Here is a 23484-nt window from a genome sequence, read left to right as displayed (position 1 = left end):
CAAGGAAGTCAGTGCTTTCTTCTCAGTCTGTCGATGCAAAATTGTACACGTCTGCAACTCATAGGGTCACTGGGCCTGCAATCACACTGTGCTGCTGAGAACAGGACAGCCTGACAGCACGCACCAGCTTTCAGCCAGCCAGGCTCTGCTGACAGGGCCTGCAGGCATCAGTGACACTTTTTAGAATCAACGCATAATAATATGTACTGAGTGAATGGAATGGAAAGGAGTTCAAAAGAAACCACATGGAATTATTTGGTATACTTTTCAGCAACACGCCAACAAGCTCAGTTTCAGATATGTTCCATCTGTTTTTTAAAAAATAAAAAAAAAAAAAGCAAGAGGACATAAGCTTTCCAGATTTACTTGACAATTCATGGGTAGGGTAATTCGTTTACAAGGTACACTTTGTTAAGCTCTTCATCTTTAAACATACACTGCACTATATACACATACCCACACTACACACAAACATAGTACACATGTACACACACAGTTTGTACATAAACACATCCACACACACTACTTACAGTCCCACATACACTTGTTTATATATGCTATTTATGCATACATACACATACACACACACTACTTATACATACACACATATATTTATATATATATATGCATTGTGATGGTTAATTTCATGTGTCGGTTTGACTGGGCCACAGAGTGCCCAGATATTTGGTCAAATATTATTCCAGGTGTGTCTGTGAGTGTGTTTTGGGATGAGATTAACATCTGAATCTGTAGACTGAGTAAAGCAGATGGCCGTCCCTAACGGCCATGTGCCAATTCAGAAGGGCATGTGCCAATTCCTTATAATAAATCTCTCTTTCTCTTGCTCTCTCTATATATTCTATTGTTCTGTTTCTCTGGAGAACCCTGATTAATATGCACACATACACTTATACCAACACACTTATACATATACACTAATATATACACACATTTATATGTAACACACTATTGACACATGCACATACACATACAGACTCACACACACACACACACACACACACACACACATACACTTACACACAAAGAAATAAATAGTAGAGAAGGGTAGTCAAATTCCCATTTAATTTCTCAAAATCTACCTTATAGCAAATGTCACCTGAGAATAAAATGCAAATAAAATTCTGTGTATCACTCATATAGAATTGCTTAATATGATGTATTTGGAAAAAAAGAGTTCAGTTCAGTTTGAATTTCAATTTGCTCTCCTGAATGCAAGCACTCAGAATTCCAATGTGTTTATAAATGCCAAAGGAGAAATAAAAAGCTTTAAATTACTTACCTCTTGATATTTTTATTTGTTTCAGGATTCACTTTAATAAGCCCATCGAGGTCTTGTTTCCTTTGAATAAGGAAATGAGTTTTAATGAATGTCATTAAAATAAAACGCTAATCAAGTGAACAATGATTGGCAAAATTAAGAAGTGGTAAGTATACACGTTCTCTATCAATGTAATTTTTAAAGCTCTAAATGCAAATGAAAATTCTTCTCTTACATCTTGAACTGAAGACCATTTAAGTTTCCTAATTTACCAACAAGAAACATATGATGTTTTTGTTTTGTTCTCAAAATGCATAAGTATACGTGAAACTTGTTATTTAACAAAATCAGCTTTGCCCTCAGATACATCTTGTTAGAACACCCCAGATGGGTGGCACTGAAGTAATGTTGAGTTAGATAAAGTTCTATACTGGATCCAGATAGAATGTAAATTTCCATCTAACAAATCAGATATAATTGCCTATTCTGTTTTTAAATAATAATAAAATATAAAAGATGATAATAGTTTAACAATATGAAAAATAATTTAAAAAATATATGTCTTCATATAAACGCAACCATTCCCCCTTTTAAAATATAATTAGATTATGGTGAATTATCAGAGCAAGAAAAAATACCTTACATGGTAGGAAAATTAATGACACTTCTTAGGGAGACACATGTCACCTCCATTAAAATGCACTGAGTAATACCAAAAGGGGCATAGCCCGAAACCAAAGGGGGCAGTAGAGGATGGCAGAGGTATCGTGATTGAGTACTGCTGCCTTGTCAACATAGCCCTGAAGAAGAGAAGTGGTGGGGTGTTCTTCCTCCCAGTGTGTGTATCTGCCCAGCCCCTCCCCTGGGCTGCCTTCTGAGACCACCATCCTCAAAGAAGTTGATTTTCAGTAGTTTTAGTCAAGACTCACTCTTGGCTATCTTTGTTATTTTGGAGATCCACTTTTAAAATACTGTCAAGATTGTGCTTTCTTTAGATGCAAACAAATTCAATTCAGTAACTCACCCCTAAAATCAAATCAAAATCTGGGAGAAAAGGCAACTTACTATTAAACAATGGGGCAATTCTTCAAAAATAAGCAATTTTATTGGGAGCAAGGAGGAAAGGTCATGTGGCCTATCATTATTATCCAATTCCATGCCAGTAAAACATATTTCTAAAGTTAAAATGCCAAATCATTTTATCTTATTGTCACTTACAGAAATCAGATTTAAAGATACTAATCAGTCTTACCCAGTGGTGTTTTCACTTTCTTTGGGATTCACTTTGATAACATTATCAAGGTCTTCACCTCTTAAAAAAAATTTAGATCAGTTTCAAAGTATTCCCACAGTATTTTTTTATATACACATTCCATATTATTGATGATTAATTCAAGCTTTTGGAGAAGATTATTATACTGGTATTAAATTCATTTTTGTTATGAAAGTTACCTATCAATAATATAGTTAAGTTAATCTCTAGGATTCTATTGGGCTCTAGGTAAATTTAAATTTAGATAGACTCGCCAAAGTAAAGCTCAGGGCAGTAGAGTTCAGACACAGAAGAGAGAAGCCAAACTCAAAGATGTGACCCCCTTCAGTATACTGAGAAGATCACACAATTAACCCAGTAGAAAATAAGCAAGATTTAGAAACATCAAAGCAGTTCTCACCCTCTGCTAGTCTGATCTGTCCTAGCATTTGCTTTGATAACCATTTTGAGATCTTGGATTCTTTGGAAAAAACATGGAGACCTTATGTCAATTAACTTGCATTCAATTTTTTCTGAAAACCATATAAATAAGAATGTCCCTGAAAGGATGTCAGATGTTTCCAGGGCCAACTGACCAGAGAAACTTCAATATAATTATCCCTTAGCTTATCTTTTTTAATTTCCACAGTAGTACTTGGTTTAAATTAGTTTAAAAAATCTTCGCCAACACACCTCTCACTTTGCAATTTTGTCCTTTCTATTTCTTAATTTAAATAGAAAATTTGTCTCATTTTTAAATTATTTAAGAAAATATAGAATAAGAGATTATGCAGTAAGTTTTCCTGCACTTACTTCAGTGCAACTCAAGCATGTGGTCTTATGGAAACAGGATTCATCATATTCTTTGCCTACTATCTCTGATAGGCCCCAAAGTGCAACAGTTCAACTGTGACAGAGGAAAGCATAACACTCCCATTTCCAACAAAGTGTAAAAATCTAACATGAAAAAAGAGAGCCCCATTATGTTAGGAGCTTTACTTTCCCTTTCTCGTTTTTGTCAGTCCTTTGATTAACTTTAATAAGACTTCCAAGGCCTTGGTTTCTTTATAACATTGGAGGGGGCAGGGAGAGCACAGCAACGGAGAAAGAGAGAGAGAGATTCAACAGTAGATTTTTCACAACAGCAGTAAGACGTTATCAGTACCTGAAACATCAGAAGTCTTTAGAAATATTTAATTCAAGTGGCTCTTCTCATGCCAAATGCTGATATGCTAACTATCCTACAGTGAGGACCCAACCATTACTCAGTTATGATTAAATCAATTTAAACGTAAAAGTTTCCCCCACATCTCAGCTTTTGCTTTCATTATTCTTTGAGGGTGGGTTGGTGAGAAACTAACTTTAATATATGTGTTGAGATATTGTCTTCCTTAAACATGAAAAGCATTCACATCAAGGGTGGAAATCAGATGATCAACATTTTAAATCCAAACATTTTGAAGATTTAGACAAGTCATTTTTAATAAAAAGTAACCTGGGAAAGGTAGAAATAACTCTTTGATGACCCCAGTACTTTATATGAGTTGACCACAACCAATTAAACTTTCACACGCCAATAGCTTAAAACAATTAGGGAATATGAAAGCTAATCTCTCTAAATCCCCCAGTTATTCAATGCCATTTTCATCTGTCTCTGTCTTTCACTGTGATAAGACCGCTGACATTTGAGGGTCTTTCTGTGTAAGGAAGAAGGAAGGGAGACAGGCAGGGAAGAAGGAAAAGAAACTGTGGGCTCTCCCTACCACACCAAAGAGACCCATCCTTTCTGCATCAAAGCCCAGCTGCTATCAAGTTATACCAGCTTACAAACCCCTTCTCTTTTCTCCTCCTTCCTAGCCCACACGATTGACTTGTGTTCACCCACTTTTCCTAATTTCCACCACTTGTACGGAACTTTCCAAACTTCATTTATTTATTTATCTTTTAATTAATTAATTAAAATTATTTTTAACATCTTTATTGGAGTATAAATGCTTTACAATGGTGTGTTAGTTTCTGCTTTGTAACAAAGTGAAACCTATACATATACATATATCCCCATATCTCCTCCCTCTTGCGTCTCCCTCCCACCCTACCTATCCCACCCCTCTAGGTGGTCACAAAGCACAGAGCTAATCTCCCTGTGTAATGTGTCTGCATCCCACTAGCTATCTATTTTACATTTGTTAGTATATATAAATCCATGCCACTCTCTCACTTTGTCCCACCTTACCCTTCCCCCTCCCCGTGTCCTCAAGTCCATTCTCTACGTCTGCGTCTTTATTCCTGCCCTGTCCCTAGGTTCTTCAGAATCATTTTTTGGTTTTTTTTTAGATTCCATATATATGTGTTAGCATACGATATTTATTTTTCTCTTTCTGACTTACTTCACTCTGTATGACAGTCTCTAGGTCCATCCACCTCACTACAAATAACTCAGTTTCGTTTCTTTTTATGACCGAGTAATATCCCATTGTATATATATGCCACATCTTCTTTATCCATTCATCTGTCGATGGACACTTAGGTTGTTTCCATGTCCTAGCTACTGTAAATAGAGCTGCAATGAATACTGTAGTACATGTCTCTTTTTGAATTATGGTTTTCTCAAGGTATATGCCCAGTAGTGGGATTGCTGGGTCATATGGTAGTTCTATTTTTAGTTTTTTAAGGAAACTCCATACTGTTCTCCATAGTGGCTGTATCAATTTACATTCTCACCAACAGTGCAAGAGGGTTCCCTTTTCTCCACACCCTCTCCAGCATTTATTGTTTGTAGATTTTGTGATGATGCCCATTCTGACCGGTGTGAGGTGATACCTCATTGTAGTTTTGACTTGCATTTCTCTAATGATTAATGATGTTGAGCATCCTTTCATTGTTTGTTGGCAATCTGTATATCTTCTTTGGAGAAATGTTCATTCAGGTCTTCTGCCCATTTTTGGATTGGGTTGTTTGTTTTCTTGATATTGAGCTGCATGAGTTGCTTGTATATTTTGGAGATTAATCCTTTGTCAGTTGCTTCGTTTGCAAATATGTTCTCCCATTCTGAGGGTTGTCTTTTCATCTTGTTTATGGTTTCCTTTGCTTTGCAGAAGCTTTTAAGTTATATTAAGTCCCATTTGTTTATTTTTGTTTTTACTTCCATTCCTCTAGGAGGTGGGTCAAAAAGGATCTTGTTGTGATTTATGTCATAGAGTGTTCTGCCTATGTTTTCCTCTGAGAGTTTGATAGTGTCTGGCCTTAAATTTAGGTCTTTAATCCATTTTTAGTTTATTTTTGTGTACGGTGTTAGGGAGTGTTCTAATTTCATTCTTTTACATGTAGCTGTCCAGTTTTTCCAGCACCACTTATTGAAGAGGCTGTCTTTTCTCCATTGCATACTCTTGCCTCCTTTATCAAAGATAAGGTGACCATATTGCATGGGTTTATCTCTGGGCCTTCTATCCTGTTGCATTGATCTATATTTCTGTTTTTGTGCCAGTACTATACTGTCTTCATTACTGTAGCTTTGCAGTATAGTCTGAAGTCCGGGAGCCTGATTCCTCCAGCTCCGTTTTTCTTTCTCAAGATTGCTTTGGCTATTCGGGGTCTTTTGTGTTTCCATACACATTGTGAAATTTTTTGTTCTAGTTCTGTGAAAAATGCCATTGGTAGTTTGATAGGGATTGCATTGAAGCTTTAGATTGCTTTGGGTAGTATAGTCATTTTCACAATGTTGATACTTCTAATCCAAGAACATGGTATATCTCTCCATCTGTTTGTATCATCTTTAATTTCTTTCATTGGTGTCATACAGTTTTCTACATACAGGTCTTTTGTCTCCTTAGGTAGGTTTATTCCCAGGTATTTTATTCTTTTTGTTGCAATGGTAAATGGGAGTGTTTCCTTAATTTCTCTTTCAGATTTTTCATCATTAGTGTATAGGAATGAAAGAGATTTCTGTGCATTAATTCTGTATTCTGCTACTTTACCAAATTCATTGATTAGCTCCTGTATTTTTTCTGGTAGCATCTTTAGGATTCTCTATCTAAAGTATCATGTCATCTGCAAACAGTGACAGTTTTACTTCTTCTTTTCCTGTTTGGATTCTTTTTATTTCTTTTTCTTCTCTGATTGCTGTGGCTAAAACTTCCAAAACTATGTTGAATAACAGTGGTGAGAGTGGGCAACCTTGTCTTGTTCCTGATCTTACTGGAAATGGTTTCAGATTTTTACCATTGAGAACAATGTTGGCTGTGGGTTTGTCATATATGGCCTTTATTATGTTGAGGTAAGTTCCCTCTATGCCTACTTTCTGGAGGGTTTTTATCATAAATGGTGTTGAATTTTGTCAAAAGCTTTCTCTGCATCTATTGAGATGATCATATGGCTTTTCTCCTTCAATTTGTTAATATGGTTTATCACATTGATTGATTTGCGTATGTTGAAGAATCCTTCCATTCCTGGGATAAACTCCACTTGCTCATGGTGTATGATCCTTTTAATATGCTGTTGGAATCTGTTTGTTAGTATTTTGTTGAGGATTTTTGCATCTATGTTCATCAGTGATATTGGCCTGTAGTTTTCTTTTTTTGTGACATCTTTGGTTTTGGTATCAGGGTGATGGTGGCCTTGTAGAATCAGTTTGGGAATGTCCCTCCCTCTGCTGTATTTTGGAAGAGCTTGAGAAGGATAAGTGTTAGCTCTTCTGTAAATGTTTGATAGAGTTTGCCTGTGAAGCCATCTGGTCCTAGGCTTTTGTTTGTTGGAAGATTTTTAATCACAGTCTCAATTTCAGTGCTGTGATTGGTCTGTTTATATTTTCTATTACCTCTTGGTTCAGTCTTGGAAGGTTGTGTTCTTCTAAGAATTTGTTGATTTCTTCCAGGTTGTCCATTTTATTGGCACATAGGTGCTTGTAGTAATCTCTCATGATCCTTTGTATTTCTGCAGTGTCAGTTGTTACTTCTCCTTTTTCATTTCTAATTCTGTTGATTTGAGTCTTCTCCCTTTTTTTCTAGATGAATCTGGCTAAGGGTTTATCAATTTTGTTTATCTTCTCAAAGAACCAGCTTTTAGTTTTATTGATCTTTGCCATCGTTTCCTTCATTTGTTTTTCATTTATTTCTCGTCTGATCTTTATGATTTCCTTCCGTCTGCTAACTTTGGGTTTTCTTTTGCTCTTCTTTCTCTAATTGCTTTAGGTGTAAGGTTAGGTTGTTTATTTGAGATGTTTCTTGTTTCTTGAGGTAGGATTGTATTGCTATAAACTTCCCTCTTACAACTGCTTTTGCTGCATCCCATAGGTTTTGGGTCATCATTTTTTCATTGTCATTTGTTTCTAGGTATTTTCTGATGTCCTCTTTGATTTCTTCAGTTATAACCCTGATCTCTTGGTTATTAAGTAGTGTATTGTTTAGCCTCCATATGTTTGTATTTTTTACAGTTTTTTTCCCTGTAATTGATATCTTGTCTCATAGCGTTGTTGTCAGAAAAGATACTTGATACGATTTCAGTTTTTTTTAATTTACCAAGGCTTGATCTGTCCTGGAGAATGTTCCATGAGCACTTGAGAAGAAAGTGTATTCTGTTGTTTTTGGATGGAATGTTCTATAAATATCAATTAAGTCCATCTTGTTTAATGCATCATTTAAAGCTTGTGTTTCCTTATTTACTTTCATTTTGGATGAGCTGTCCGTTGGTGAAAGTGGGGTGTTAAGTCCCCTACTATGATTGTGTTACTGTCGATTTCCCCTTTTATGGTTGTTAGCATTTGCCTTATGTATTTTGGTGCTCCTATGTTGGGTGCATAAATATTTACGATTGTTATATCTTCTTCTTGGATTGATCCCTTGATCATTATGTAGTGTCCTTCTTTGTCTCTTGTAATAGTCTTTATTTTAAAGTCTATTTTGCCTGCTACGAGAATTGCTACTCCAACTTTCTTTTGATTTCCATTTTGATGGAGCATCATTTTCATTCCCTCACTTTGGTCTGTATGTGTCCCTAGGTCTTAAGTGGGTCTCTTGTAGACAGCATACATACAGGTCTTGTTTTTGTATCCATTCAGCCAGTCTATGTCTTTTGGTTGGAGCATTTAATCCATTTACATTTTAGGTAATTATCAGTATGTATGTTCCTATTACCATTTTCTTAATTGTTTTGGGTTTGTTATTATAGGTCTTTCCCTTCTCTTATGTTTTCTGCCTAGAGAAGTTCCTTTAGCATTTGTTGTAAAGCTGGTTTGGTGGTGTTGAATTCTCTTAGCTTTTGCTTGTCTGTGAAGGTTTGAATTTCTCCATTGAATCTGAATGAGATCCTTGCTGGGTAGAGTAATCTTGTTTGTAGGTTTTTCCCTTTCATCACTTTAAATATGTCCTGCCAATCCCTTCTGGCTTGCAGAGTTTCTGCTGAAAGATCAGCTGTTAACCTTACAGGGATTCCCTTGTATGTTATTTGTTGTTTTTCCCTTGCTGCTTTTAATTTTTTTTTTTGTATTTAATTTTTCATAGTTTGATTAGTATGTGTCTTGGCATGTTTCTCTTTGGATTTATCCTGTATGGGACTCTCTGTGCTTCCTGGATTTGATTGACTATTTCCTTTCCCATATTAGGGAAGTTTTCAACTATAATGTCTTTAAATATTTTCTCAGTCCCTCTCTTTTTTTCTTCTTCTGGGATCCCTATAATTTGAAAGTTGGTGCATTTAATGTTGTCCCAGAGGTCTCTGACACTCTCCTGAATTCTTTTCATTCTTTTTTCTTTATTCTGCTCTGTGGTAGTTATTTCCACTATTTTATCTTCCAGGTCACTTATCTGTTCCTCTGCCCCAGTTATTCTGCTACTGATTCCTTTTAGAGGATGTTTAATTTCATTTTCCAAAGTTCATTTCTTAAAAAATATGAAATCTCATCTTTTCCTGTAAAACTCATACAACCACTTACAGAGAACTGACTGCTTTCCCACTTCATCTGTTCCCCACTTGGAAAAAAATATCACCTGTAATAATGTTTGCACATTCACATTATAGTAATATGTTGTTAATAAGTGTTCAGTGTCTGAATGGAGTTTGTGATTGCCCACACTTTTTGTTATATAGACTTTGTTGTTTTCTACATCAGAGAGGGTTAAGAAGGCATACCACCGAGTTTGACTTGGAATGCTAGAATACCCATCTGTGCACAGCTTGGCACAGATCAATGGTTTTTAAAGATAACCAGGACAATAGAAATAATCATCATGTTAGGAAAAGGCAAATGTAATGACACACTGAATACAAGGTAAACAGCCAATCTGGAGAAAAAGCAGTAGAGACCTCAGAAATCTTTATCCTTTGTCATTCTTGATTGTTCTGGGATTTTCTTTAATGAAACTGTCAAAAGTTTGATTTCTTTCAACACTAAAAATAATGTCAGTAGTAATTCATTTTCTAGTATATCAGTGCCAGTCTAGAACTATAAGTTAACTTCTTTAAATGCTCTTTAAATTAATAGTTACTTATCATTAATTAATCTTTTTTATGAGATACAAAATAAATAAAAGCATGGCTTTTGACCTTGAGATGTTTACAAGTGTATCTGAGTGATATACATATGAAGTGACTCAATCAAGATTGCAACTGAAAAATGCCTTGCTCCCTTAGAAAGACTTCAGTGGTGAGGAGCTATGCTCCCAGCATCAAAATGTCCTATAGTGAACATATTTAGTTCATAAACCAGCCTACTGTTCACTACTTGTAATGGTCAGTTTGATTTCTTTCACTTTCAGATGTAAAAGGGAAGTTAGAGACCATCTAGATCATACCCTTCATTTTATGGACTGAGGAAACAGAGGTCTCCAGAGGTTAAGCCACTTGTCCAGGGTCACCCAGATTGATGTCGGTGGCAGAGCCAGTACCAAGACACCCACCCATCTCCTGACCCTGATCAAGTGCCTCTTCCACCAGCCTGTCTGACTTTTGTCTTGAACAGGGGGTCTCCCCCAGGAAATGGCATACAGTTTAGGACTCAATCAAAGAAGCCTGTATGAGTCTAAATCAAACCTTACCCTTTGCCATCTTTGTCTGTCCGGGCATTCACAACGAGGAGATTTTCAAGGCTTTTGGGTCTATAAAACACAAAGAAATTCAAATAAAAGACTGCATATTGAAATAAAATTGTGTGGTATCTTGAAAGGTCAGATACAGTAAAAATTTTTCATGAATTGCTCATTTACTCTTACTGAATAGAGCAGCAGAAATCCTTCTGGGCAATCATGTCTGAACTAAATGTACAATACTGAGTGCACTGCCCCATCTGCTAGTACATTTTTATGCCAGAGGACATAACTCCCTTCCAGCTAATAATGTCTGAAAGAATAAAACAAGCAATCTGGGAGATAATATTTTCAGGTTAGAGACAGATGCACTTACATTTTCTCTGTTGGCTCTGACTTAAGATTTGCTCTAAAGAGACCATCAATACCCTGATTTCTTTAAATGTATTGAACAAAAAGGCTCATCAGTGCTAATAATGGATACCTAACTCATAAAAACATAGATCAGTTTACATATAAGACAGAAAAAAAAGCTGGTTAGGAAAGATGAGCTACAATTCTTGAAATCACTTTATTCCAAACAGGTATCTTCCTAGACTCAAAATTTAAATTGCAGTGGACCTTAAAGAAAAGAAAAGACAAGATACAGACTGGGGATCTACAGCTGTAATAGGTTCATGGATGTGTTGTTTGGGTTCATGGAGTGTTTTTGTTTTTTATGTGGGCCAATATTTACAAAGCTGGCCATGACATGTAGACACCTAGAGTTTCAGGATCTCCTGAAAGTGTCCTGCAACTTTAGGCTCAAATTCTCACGTGGCAACATCAGCTGGAGCTGAGAAACAGTTGGGCTCTCCCAGACAGGGCGCTCCCTCTACATTACAGAGCCAGCTCCCTTCACTCATCTATCCCTGCCTGGTCCCAGTAGGCCGTGAAGTCTGATTCTTAATCTAATGCCACCTCTCTTTATAGATAAGAAAACTGACATTTGCTTTGTTTCTTCTTCACTTTGGTCCCTGCCCGTTTTGTATGTTAGTGTGCCAAGTAACAGAGAGAGAACTAAAATTGCACAGACCCCTAACACAAACCTCAATTAATATGATCTTTAAGTTATGCATTACAAATGACTCATAATAAGGAGATAATGTTAACTAAGAAAATGAGTGGTTTTTGTAGTGGTTCAACTACAAGCATTCAGTGACCAAACCAAACTGTTTACATACTAATATATGAGTATTTCAGGAAGAGAAATGTGGTTATTTTTATAACTGCCTTACTAAACACTGGTGTGTGAAAATCAAAGACACTTCAACATTAGTGTCTTTAAATTGTAATAACCATTTATAATAATGATGAAACGATTTCTGCAAGCTTTTTATTCAAGATTTGTAGGACACTTTTGACTAGCCCAGTATATGGGTCCTCATGCTCAAATAACAAAGCAAATTCAGTAATAAAGCGAAAAAAGAGATGTTTTAAAATCTTATCTATTCAAGCTTTTGTTCATTTTGATGAGATTATCTAATTCTTCACTTTGGGGTGAGAAAAGAATATCTTACATTAGTAAAATCCTGGGGCTGATTCAGCTTAAAACAACTATTTCTGAGTTCTCTGAAGTTCACCGTATGTCCCACATTTGTCATCCACGAAAATTCTCTCTATCTTTCAAAGCTCTCCTCAAACACCCCTTTCGCCAAGAAATCTTTCCCAGTCCTTTAACTGAATAGAGTCCCCTACATTTTTGGAAGCCTTGCAGCGTTTTGGATTTTTGTATCTCCTTTATGGTACCTACATTGCTATACTTCGTAATATAGTAATGATACACTTGTCTCATGTTAATGTCCTTGCTTCTACCGATACTAGTGTACATAGAGACACAAACACACATACACACACCACTTAAAATTTCGAAATGTATTTTATATTGGATCCTCTTCAGTGTTTAATATGGGGTTTTTCACACAGTAGATGCTTAATACAGGTTTTACTTGAATCAACAAATACAGGTATGTTGACTAATTATAGATTCTATCTTTGCATAATGTACTTGCACAAAGCAGCTATTGGAAAACACTCGTTTATCAGTAAGCCTGGCTTCTTTCTTGAATTCTACTCTCCCTTATTCCAGTTCAGCTACACTTGCTCTCCTGTTTCCAGACTTGAGAACTGTAAAGACTCTACTGACTGCTTCTTCAGGAGCTACTTGTTTAAGCTAACACCCTGGGTTCTGGAATATTCCTTAGAACCACAGGAGCTCAGCCCTCTCCCCAAGGAAGGCAGCTGCAGTGGTTTTTCATTCCTGTTTGCTCCTCACAGCATATCCTCTCCTCAACCCTTCTATCCACCCACTTCACCCCTTCTATCCACCCACTTCACCCCCATTTCTCTTGCCTTCCCCACCCAGTTTTCCAGTTCACAAGTCTTGGTTTTCCCTTCTTCCTGCTCTAGCCTCACATATTTTCCACACTTCCTCAATGTTCCTCTTTCTTCTCAAGTCATCACTGGTGTTGACCAGGAGGCCATGAGGCCAAGTAACTTGGTAGTTAGACATTCAGGTTCCCAAGTCAGGGATACCTGGATTCTAGTCAGGGATTCACCACTTATTAGTTGGTGACTCTGGGTGAGTTACCTAACCTCTTGCTCCCTCAATTTTTTTCATCTGTAAAATAAGAATACTAATTGTACCTACCTCAGAAAAGAACCAATAAGTTAATGAATAGAAAGTGATTAGGATTATACCTGGCATGTCATAAACTCTCAATTAATTTTGGCAATTATAGTAAACAGTTTCCAGTCAATATTAATTTTTTCATTTAAAAATGCTCATTATATTTATTTTTTAAACTGAATTTAGAGGCACCAAGACTCTGGCTCAGCCTTAGAGAGCTATGGTCGTTGAGTCACTAATGTGCTTAGAAGATGCCTGGCATAGCAGATCACCAGAATAACTACTGGAACAGTTCTCTCAGGGATCTGAAAAACTCATTCAATCAACAGCCATCACAGAGATGAATCGTTTCAAGTAATATTGCATATTCAATGGAAGAATTGAAGGCTGAGAATAAATATAGAAATATGAAAGTTGCTGACCCTGACAAAAAAATGGATTAATGTTCTATCCTTGTGTGGGACAAACACTACCCAGTGCCCTGACACAATGCTGCGTTGTCATTTCTTATTTGAAACTCTACCTTCCAACACTGAGGCTACAAATCTGTTCCATGTCCCCAAGGGAAAGAGCAAACTCTGTAAATTTTAGCCCTAGGCCTTTCTGACTGGTGAGTCACAATGATGAGATCAGGATTTGGGCTTCCACGAGAAAATTAACATAAATCATGAGAAGACACTCTGTGGGAAATTAAGTGAAATGGGGGCTGCATTCTGAACAAAGGAGTTGAGCTTTCAAAATGGCCTTAAATTGATGAAAGCTTTGGATATTAAATTTCACCATTGCATTTACAATAAATTAAATGCTCTTAGTCAGATAAGAGTAAGAGTTCATTTTTCAAAGGAGTATTACAAAGCAACTAAGATAAATAAAGCTATATCTCATCCCTCTAGACAGTCCACAGTAACGATTCTCAGCTATCGATGCAAAAGACATTCCCCCTGGCCCACGTCAAAGCAACAGCTTCTCCCCATGAAAAACGTATCTGGCTGTGGAATTCGTGCATCCTGGTGAGGGAGAGGGGACAGGAAAGTTAAACTAACTGCAGCTCTCACTGTTTTTGTTTGACTTGCGCCAAACCATAAATGCCCTTCAGCATCGCTCACCTATCTCTCCCTTAAACACCCACCAAAAAACTATCCAGTCCAAAAAACTGTCCAATCCCTATTAAAAATAAAATATTACCTCAAACAAAAATAAGTCAATAAAATTAGAGATCTAGGCACTTAGACAACAAAGAAATGAAAACATTCAGGATACTTTCGACTATCTCTGTCTGGATCTAGAGCTACTACTTTGTCCATGAGTTTGCAGCGAAGAGCTAAGTGTCACTTCTGTTTCTTCTCTTCAGTTCTTTGACTGAGACTGCAATCCTTAATAACATTCTTAGCACTGCTAAATTCCATTAAACAAGGAAAAATTTTGTAGGCACAGGATTTAAACTATGGAATGTTTATACTCAAGGTTTTCTCACTGCTCATCATTGTTTTACCATTATCTACTACATAAACACTTCTACTTTGCACAAAACATTGTGTCAGACTTTGCAGATGACAGATGGTAAGACAAAATATCTGCTCTAAGAGATTAAAGAGGTAACAAAGATGAGACATTTACATGAATACCATGAAACTATACCAAATATGATTAGTTGTTATATAATATGAGTAATGGGGCTCTAATAGCTTAGAGAAGCAGAAGTCACATCTCACTGGATCACTCAGAGAAGACTTCACAGAGGAGGTGGTATGTGATCTGGATCTTGAAAGATGGGTAGGACTTGGATGGATGGATATGGTGGCCTTGAGGTTGGAAAAGGCCACCATGTGGCTGGAATGGTATAAACAAAGGCAGAGGCTCTGGAAACTACAGAAAGGAAGTGATTAAATTTGATACTGCATGCAGGATAAATGTAAGGGTGAAGTCAGAAATTGCTAAGGAATATTAGGTTGGAGACAGGTTAACAAAGGCATTGAATGAGGTTATATGTAATTGAACAGGCAATGGGGAGCCAGGTGGAGTGATTTTTCCAGCAGAATCGTAGAAAGAAAACGCTGGCAGTGCTGGGTAGTAATGGTCTACTGGGGGGAGAGGCGAGGAGTGTAAGTCAATCTGGATACCTATTCTGATAACCTGTGATGGAACCAGTGAGGGTTTGAACTGGGGTGAGGGCATGGGGGTGTGCAGGGCATTTTAGACATTTAATCCATATGTGCCTAATACTACACAAAGGGGTCAAGACATGAAAGAATCAAAAATGATTCCGGGGGGGACCTTCAAGATGGCGGAGGAGTAAGATGTGGAGATCACCTTCCTCCCCACATATACATCAAAAATACATCTACATGTGGAACAACTCCTACAGAACACCTACTGAACACTGGCAGAAGACCTCAGACTCCCCAAAAGGCAAGAAACTCCCCACGTACCTGGGTAGGGCAAAAGAAAAAAGAAAAAAGAGACAAAAGAATAGGGATGGGACCTGCACCTCTGGGAGGGAGCTGAAGGAGGAAAAGTTTCCAAACACTAGGAAGCTCCTTCACTGGTGGAGACAGGGGGTGGGTTGGGGGGCGGGAAGCTTCGGAGACATGGAGGAGAGTGCAGCAACAGGGATGTGGAGGGCAAAGTGGAGAGATTCCCGCACAGAGGATCGGTGCCGACCAGCATTCACCAGCCCGAGAGGCTTGTCTGCTCACCCTCCAGGGCGGGCGGGGGCTGGGAGCTGAGGCTCAGGCTTCGGAGATCAGATCGCAGGGAGAGGACTGGGGTTGGCTGCGTGAACACAGCCTGAAGGGGGCTAGTGAGCCACAGCTAGCCGGGAGGGAGTCCGGGAAAAAGACTGGAGCTGCCTAAGAGGCAAGAGACCATTGTTTCGGGGTACACGAGGAGAAGGGATTCAGAGCACCGCCTAAACGAGCTCCAGAGACGGGTGCAAGCCGCATCTATCAGCGCGGACCCCAGAGACGGGCTGAAACACTAAGGCTGCTGCCGCCACCAAGAAGCCTGTGTGCAAGCACAGGTCACTATCCACACCTCCCCTCCTGGGAGCCTGTGCAGCCCTCCACTGCCAGGGTCCCGTGATCCAGGGACAACTTCCCCAGGAGAACACACGGTGCACCTCAGGCTGGTGCAACGTCATGCTGGTCTCTGCCGCTGCAGGCTCGCCCCGCACTCTGTACCCATCCCTCCCCCCGCCTGAGTGAGCCAGAGCCCCCGAATCAGCTGCTACTTTAATGCTGTCCTGTCTGAGTGAAGAACAGACGCCCTCAGGCGATCTACATGCAGAGACGGGGCCAAATCCAAAGCTGAACCCCAGGAGCTGTGCAAACAAAGACGAGAAAGGGAAATCTCTCCCAGCAGCCTCAGGAGCAGCGGATTATATCTCCACAATCAACTTGATGTACCCTGCATCTGTGGAGTACTTTAATAGACAACGAATCATCCCCAAATTGAGGCAATGGACTTTGGGAGCAACTGTAGACTTGGGGTTTGCTTTCTGCATCTAATTTTTTTCTGGTTTTATACTTACCTCAGTTTAGTATTAAGAGCTTATTATAATTGGTAGGTTTGTTTATTGATTTGGTTGCTCTCTTCCTTTATTTTATATATATATATATATATATATTTCCTTTTTCTCTTTTTGTGAGTGTGTATATGCATGCTTCTTTGTATGATTTTTGTCTGTATAGGTTTTCTTTTACCATTTGTCCTAGGGTTCTATCTGTCCTATTTTTTTTTTTTTTTAGGATAGTTTTTAGTGCTTGTTATCATTGGTGGAATTCTTTATTGGTTTGGTTGCTCATTTCTTTTCTTTTTTTTTATTACTTTTTAATTTAATAAATAAATATTTTTTAAATTTTAATTATTTTCTTTCTTTCATTTTTTTCTTTCTTTCTTTTCTTTTTCTCCCTTTTCTTCTGAGTTGTGTGGCTGACAGGGTCTTGGTGCTCCGGCCGGGTGTCAGGCCTGAGTCTCTGAGGTGGGAGAGCCGAGTTTAGGACACTGGTCCACCAGAGACCTCCTGGCCCCACGTAATATCAATCAGTGAGAGCTCTCCCAGAGATCTCTGTCTCAATACTAAGACCCAGCTCCACTCAACAATCAGTGCTGGACGCCCCATGCCAAACAACTAGCAAGACAGGAAAATAACCCCACCCATTAGCAGAGAGGCTGCCTAAAGTCATACTAAGTTCACAGACACCACAAAACACACCACTGGACACAGTCCTGCCCACCAGAAAGACAAGATCCAGCCTCATCCATCAGAACACAGGCAGCAGTCCCCTGCACCAGGAATCCTACACAACCCACTGAACCAACCTTACCACTGAGGGCAGACACCAAAAACAATGGGAACTAAGAACCTGCAGCCTGTGAAAAGGAGACCCCAAACACAGTAAGTTAAGCAAAATGAGAAGACAGAGAAATACACAGCAGATGAAGGAGCAAGGTAAAAACCCACCAGACCAAACAAATGAAGAGGAAATAGGCAGTCTACCTGAAAAAGAATTCAGAGTAATGATAGTAAAGATGATCCAAAATCTTGGAAATAGAGGGAGAAAATACAAGAAACATTTAACAAGGACCTAGAAGAACTAAAGTACAAACAAACAATGAGGAACAACACAATAAATGAAATTAAAAATTCTCTGGAAGGAATCAATTGAAGAATAACTGGGGCAGAGGAACGGATAAGTGACCTGGAACATAAAATAGTGGAAATAACTACCGCAGAGCAGAATAAAGAAAAAAGAATGAAAAGAATTGAGGACAGCCTCAGAGACCTCTGGGACAACATTAAATGCACCGATATTCGAATTATAGGGGTCCCAGAAGAAGAAGAGAAAAAGAAAGGGACTGAGAAAATATTTGAAGAAATTATAGTTGAAAACTTCCATAATATCGGCAAGGAAGTAGTCAATAAGTCCAGGAAGAGCAGAGAGTTCCATACAGGATAAGTCCAAGGAGAAAAACACCAAGGCACATATTAATCAAATTATCAAAAATTAAATACAAAGAAAAAATATTGAACGCAGCAAGGGAAAAACAACAAATAACATACAAGGGAGTCCACATAAGGTAAACAGCTGATCTTTCAGCAGAAACTCTGCAACCCAGAAGGGTGTGGCAGAACTTATTTAAAGTGATGAAAGGGAAAAACTTACAAACAAGATTACTCTAGCCAGCAAGGATCTCATTCAGATTCAATGGAGAAATTAAAACTTTTACAGACAAGCAAAAGCTAAGAGAATTCAGCACCACCAAACCAGCTTTACAACAAATACTAAAGGAACTTCTCTAGGCAGGAAACACAAGAGAAGGAAAAGACCTAAAATAACAAACCCAAAACAATTAAGAAAATGGTAATAGGAACATACATATTGATAATTGCTTTAAAGGTAAATGGAATAAATGCTCCAACCAAAAGACACAGACTGGCTGAATGGATGCAAAAACAAGACCCGTATATATGCTGTTTACCAGACACCCACTTCAGACCTAGGGACACATACAGACTGAAAGTGAGGGGATGGAAATAGATATTCCATGCAAGTGAAAATTAAAAGAAAGCTGGAGTAGCAATTCTCATATCAGACAAAAAAACTTTAAAATAAAGACTATACTATTACAAGAGACAAAGAAGGACACTACATAATGATCAAGGGATCAATCCAAGAGGAAGATATAACAATTGTAAATATTTATGCACCCAACATAGGAGTACCTCAATACAAAAGGCAAATGCTAACAGCCATAAAAGGGGAAATTGACAGTAATACAATCATAGTAGGGGACTTTAACACCCCACTTTCACCAATGGACAGATCATCCAAAATGAAAATAAATAAGGAAACACAAGCTTTAAATGATACATTAAACAAGATGGACTTATTGATATTTATAGCACATCGCATCCAAAAACAACAGAGTACTCTTTCTTCTCAAGTGCTCAGGGAACATTCTCCAGGGTAGATCGTATCTTGGGTCACAGTCAAGCCTTGGTAAGTTTAACAAAACTGAAATCGTATCAAGTATCCTTTCTGACCAAACCGCTATGAGATTAGAAATCAGTTACAGGGGGAAAAAAAAAGTAAAAAACACAAACACATGGAGGCTAAACAATACATTACTAAATAACCAAGAGATCACTGAAGGAATCAAAGAGGAAATCAGAAAGTACCTAGAGACAAATGACAATGAAAACACGACAACCCAAAACCTATGGGATGCAGCAAAAGCAGTTCTATGAGGGAAGTTTATAGCAATACAATCCTACCTCAAAAAACAAGAACCATCTCAAATAAACAACCTAACCTTACACCTAAAGCAATTAGAGAAAGAAGAAAAAAACAAATACAAAGTTAGCAGAAGGAAAGAAATCATAAAGATCAGACCAGAAATAAATGAAAAAGAAATGAAGGAAATGATAGCAAAGATCAATAAAACTAAAAACCTGGTTATTTGAGAAGATAAACAAAATTGATAAACCATTAGCCATACGCATCAAGAAAAAAAGGGAGAAGACTCAAATCAACAGAATTAGAAATGAAAAAGGAAAAGTAACAATTGACACTGCAGAAATACAAAGGATCATGAGAGATTACTACAAGCAACTATATGCCAATAAAATGGACAATCTGGAAGAAATGGACACATTCTTCGAAAAGCACAACCTTCCAAGACTGAACCAGGAGGAAATAGAAAATATAAACAGACCAATCACAAGCACTGAAATTGAGACTGTGATTAAAAATCTTCCAACAAAAAACAGCCTAGGACCAGATGGCTTCACAGGTGAATTCTATCAAACATTTAGAGAAGAGCTAACACCCATCCTTCTCAAACTCTTCCAAAATATAGCAGAGGGAGGAACACTCCCAAACTCATTCTACAAGGACACTATCACCCTGATACCAAGACCAGACAAAGATGTTACAAATAAAAGAAAACTACAGGGTAATATCACTGAGGAATATAGATGCAAAAATCCTCAACAAAATAGTAGCAAACAGAATCCAACAGCACATTAAAAGGATCATACACCATGATCAAGTGGGGTTATCTCAGGAATGCAAGAATTCTTCAACATACGCAAATCAATCAATGTGATAACCCATATTAACAAATTGAAGGAGAAAAACCATATGATTATCTCAATAGATGCAGAAAAAGCTTTCGACAAAATTCAACACCCATTTATGATAAAAACCCTCCAGAAGGTAGGCATAGAGGGAACTTACCTCAACATAATAAAGACCATATATGACAAACCCACAGCCAACATCATTCTCAATGGTGAAAAACTGAAACCATTTTCAGTAAGATCAGGAACAAGACAGGTTGGCTACTCCCACCACTATTATTCAACATTATTTTGGAAGTTTTAGCCACAGCAATCAGAGAAGAGAAAGAAATAAAAGGAATCCAAATCAGAAAAGAAGAAGTAAAACTGTCACTGTTTGTTGATGACATGGTACTACACATAGAGAATCCTAAAGATGCTACCAGAAAACTACTAGAGCTAATCAATCAATGTGGTAAAGTAGCAGGATACAAAACTAATGCACAGAAATCTCTTGCATTCCTATACACTAATGATGAAAAATTTGAAAGAGAAATTAAGGAAACACTCCCATTCACCATTGCAACAAAAAGAATAAAATACCTAGGAATAAACCTATCTAAGGAGACCAAAGACCTGCATGTAGAAAACTATAAGACACTGATGAAAGAAATTAAAGATGATACCAACAGATGGAGAGATATAACATGTTCTTGGATTGGAAGAATCAACATTGTGAAAATCACTATACTACCCAAAGCAATCTACAGATTCAATGCAATCCCTATCAAACTACCAATGGCAGTTTTCACAGAACTAGAACTAAAAATTTCACAACGTGTATGGAAACATAAAAGACCCCAAATAGCCAAAGCAATCTTGAGAAAGAAAAACAGAGCTGGAGGAATCAGGCTCCCTGACTTCAGACTATACTACAAAGCTACAGTAATGAAGACAGTATAGTACTGGCACAAAAACAGAAATATACATCAGTGGAACAGGATAGAAGGACCAGAGATAAACCCATGCACATATGGTCAACTTATCTTTGATAAAGGAGGCAAGAGTACACAATGGAGAAAAGACAGCCTCTTCAATAACTGGTGCTGGGGAAACTGGACAGCTACATGAAAAGAATGAAATTAGAACACTCTCTAACACCGTACACAAAAATAAACTCAAAATGGATTAAAGACCTAAATGTAAGGCCAGACAATATAGAACTCTTAGAGGAAAACATAGGAAGGACACTCTATGACATAAATCACAGCAAGATCCTTTTTGACCCACCTCCTAGAGAAATGGAAATAAAAACAAAAATAAACAAATGGGACCTAATGAAACTTAAAAGCTTTTGCACAGCAAAGGAGACCATAAACAAGATGAAAAGACGCCCCTCAGAATGGGAGAAAATATTTGCAGATGAAGCAACTGACAGAGGATTAATCTCCAAAATATACAAGCAGCTCATGCAGCTCAATATCAAAAAACAAACAACCGAATCCAAAAATGGGCAGAAGACCTGAATGAACATTTCTCCAAAGAAGATATACAGATTGCCAACAAACAATGAAAGGATGCTCAACATCATTAATCATTAGAGAAATGCAAATCAATACTACAATGAGGTATCACCTCATTGTGCTATCTCAGAATGGCCATCATCACAAAATCTACAAACAATAAATGCTGGAGAGGGTGTGGAGAAAAGGGAACCCTCTTGCACTGTTGGTGGGAATGTAAATTGATACAGTCACTATGGAGAACAGTATGGAAGTTCCTTAAAAAGCTAAAAATAGAACTACCATATGACCCAGCAATCCCTCTACTGGGCATATCCCTTGAGAAAACCATAATTCAAAGAGAGACATGTACCACAGTGTTCATTGCAGCTCTATTTACAATAGCCAGGACATGGGAGCACCCTAAGTGTCCATCAACAGATGAATGGATAAAGAAGATGTGGCACATATATACAATGGAATATTACTCAGCCTTAAAAAGAAACAAAATTGAGTTATTTGTAGTGAGGTGGATGGACCTAGAGACTGTCATACAGAGTGAAATAAGTCAGAAAGAGAAAAACAAATACTGTATGCTAACACATATATATGGAATCTAAAAAAAAAAAAAAAAAAAAGGTACTGAAGTACCTAGGGGCAGAACAGTAATAGAGACGGAGTTGTAGAGAATGGACTTGAGGACACGAGGTGGGGGAAGGGTAAGCTGGGACAAAGTGAGAGAGTGGCATGGACATATATACACTACCAAATGTAAAATAGATAGCTAGAGGGAAGTAGTCGCATAGCACAGGGAGATCAGCTCGGTGCTCTGTGACCACCTAGAGGGGTGGGATAGGGAGGGTGGGAGGGAGGGAGATGCAAGAGGGTGGGGATATGGGGATATATGTATACGTATAGCTGATTCACTTTGTTATACAGCAGTAACTAACACATCATTGTGAAGCAATTATACTCCAATAAAGATGTTAAAAAAAAAAAAAGGTTCCAGAAAGGTGATCTTGCTTAAATGAAAGAAAAGAGAGAAGGCAGGAAATAGCACATTTGGGGAGGAAGTTGAAAATAGCCTAGGACATTCTAAATGGGGGTGCTGGGGAGACAAATAAAGATCTGGGTCAGCAACATAAATACAGGCCTGGGGGTTTGGAGTAAGTTCATCACCATGGACAACTACGGTGACTGGGATGAGCATTACTCACCAGAAGAGAAAGCAGAGGATGAAGAGTGTCCATAAATGTTAGTACCACCCATTTCTCAGGGCCGCTAATCTAGAGAAACTGACTGAGTCTTTCTTCTTTGAAATTATATGTGATAAACAGCATTTGAAACAAAAAGAGAAGAAAAATGCAAGTTCAGAAGCTCTTGAGCTCTCACCCCTTGTCAGCTTTCTGAAATGAAGTGTCCACTTTGACGATGTTTTCAAGATCCTGACTCCTTCAAACAAATAAACTCAAGTCAATGACAGTAGAGCTATCTTAGAAGGAGCTAAAATATCTTATCTGTGTTCAGTGAAGAAAGCAAAACTCCAAGTGTTATCAGGACTTACTGAGTTTAACTGAATAACAAAACAGTCTGTCATATCAGCTCATGGCATTCACACACACACACACACACACACATCAGTCACTCCACCTGGGCATTGGCTCTGCCATCTACTGCTCACAGAAATAACTACAGTTTCTCCTAA

At 37.9% G+C, this 23484-nt stretch overlaps 1 protein-coding gene across 1 annotated transcript in view; it reads right to left on the bottom strand.

Moving 5' to 3' along the window:
• SCEL (sciellin) overlaps nucleotides 1–23484 on the bottom strand; it is a 189926-nt gene that overhangs the window by 60872 nt on the left and 105570 nt on the right. Inside the window, exons 12-19 of the mRNA XM_082365780.1 lie at nucleotides 23172–23231; nucleotides 12034–12078; nucleotides 10923–10982; nucleotides 10559–10618; nucleotides 3531–3594; nucleotides 2953–3008; nucleotides 2532–2591; nucleotides 1301–1360 (exon numbers count right to left, since the gene is read on the bottom strand). Coding sequence (XP_082221906.1) covers nucleotides 1301–1360; nucleotides 2532–2591; nucleotides 2953–3008; nucleotides 3531–3594; nucleotides 10559–10618; nucleotides 10923–10982; nucleotides 12034–12078; nucleotides 23172–23231 — 465 coding nt within the window. The remainder of the gene's footprint in view (nucleotides 1–1300; nucleotides 1361–2531; nucleotides 2592–2952; nucleotides 3009–3530; nucleotides 3595–10558; nucleotides 10619–10922; nucleotides 10983–12033; nucleotides 12079–23171; nucleotides 23232–23484) is intronic.

Source organism: Balaenoptera borealis, assembly GCF_965194805.1.
Source record: "Balaenoptera borealis genome assembly, chromosome: 18".
Lineage (NCBI taxonomy): Eukaryota > Metazoa > Chordata > Mammalia > Artiodactyla > Balaenopteridae > Balaenoptera > Balaenoptera borealis.
The sequence above is the reverse complement of the archived record's forward strand: the minus strand, read 5'-3'. Positions and strand labels throughout refer to the sequence as shown.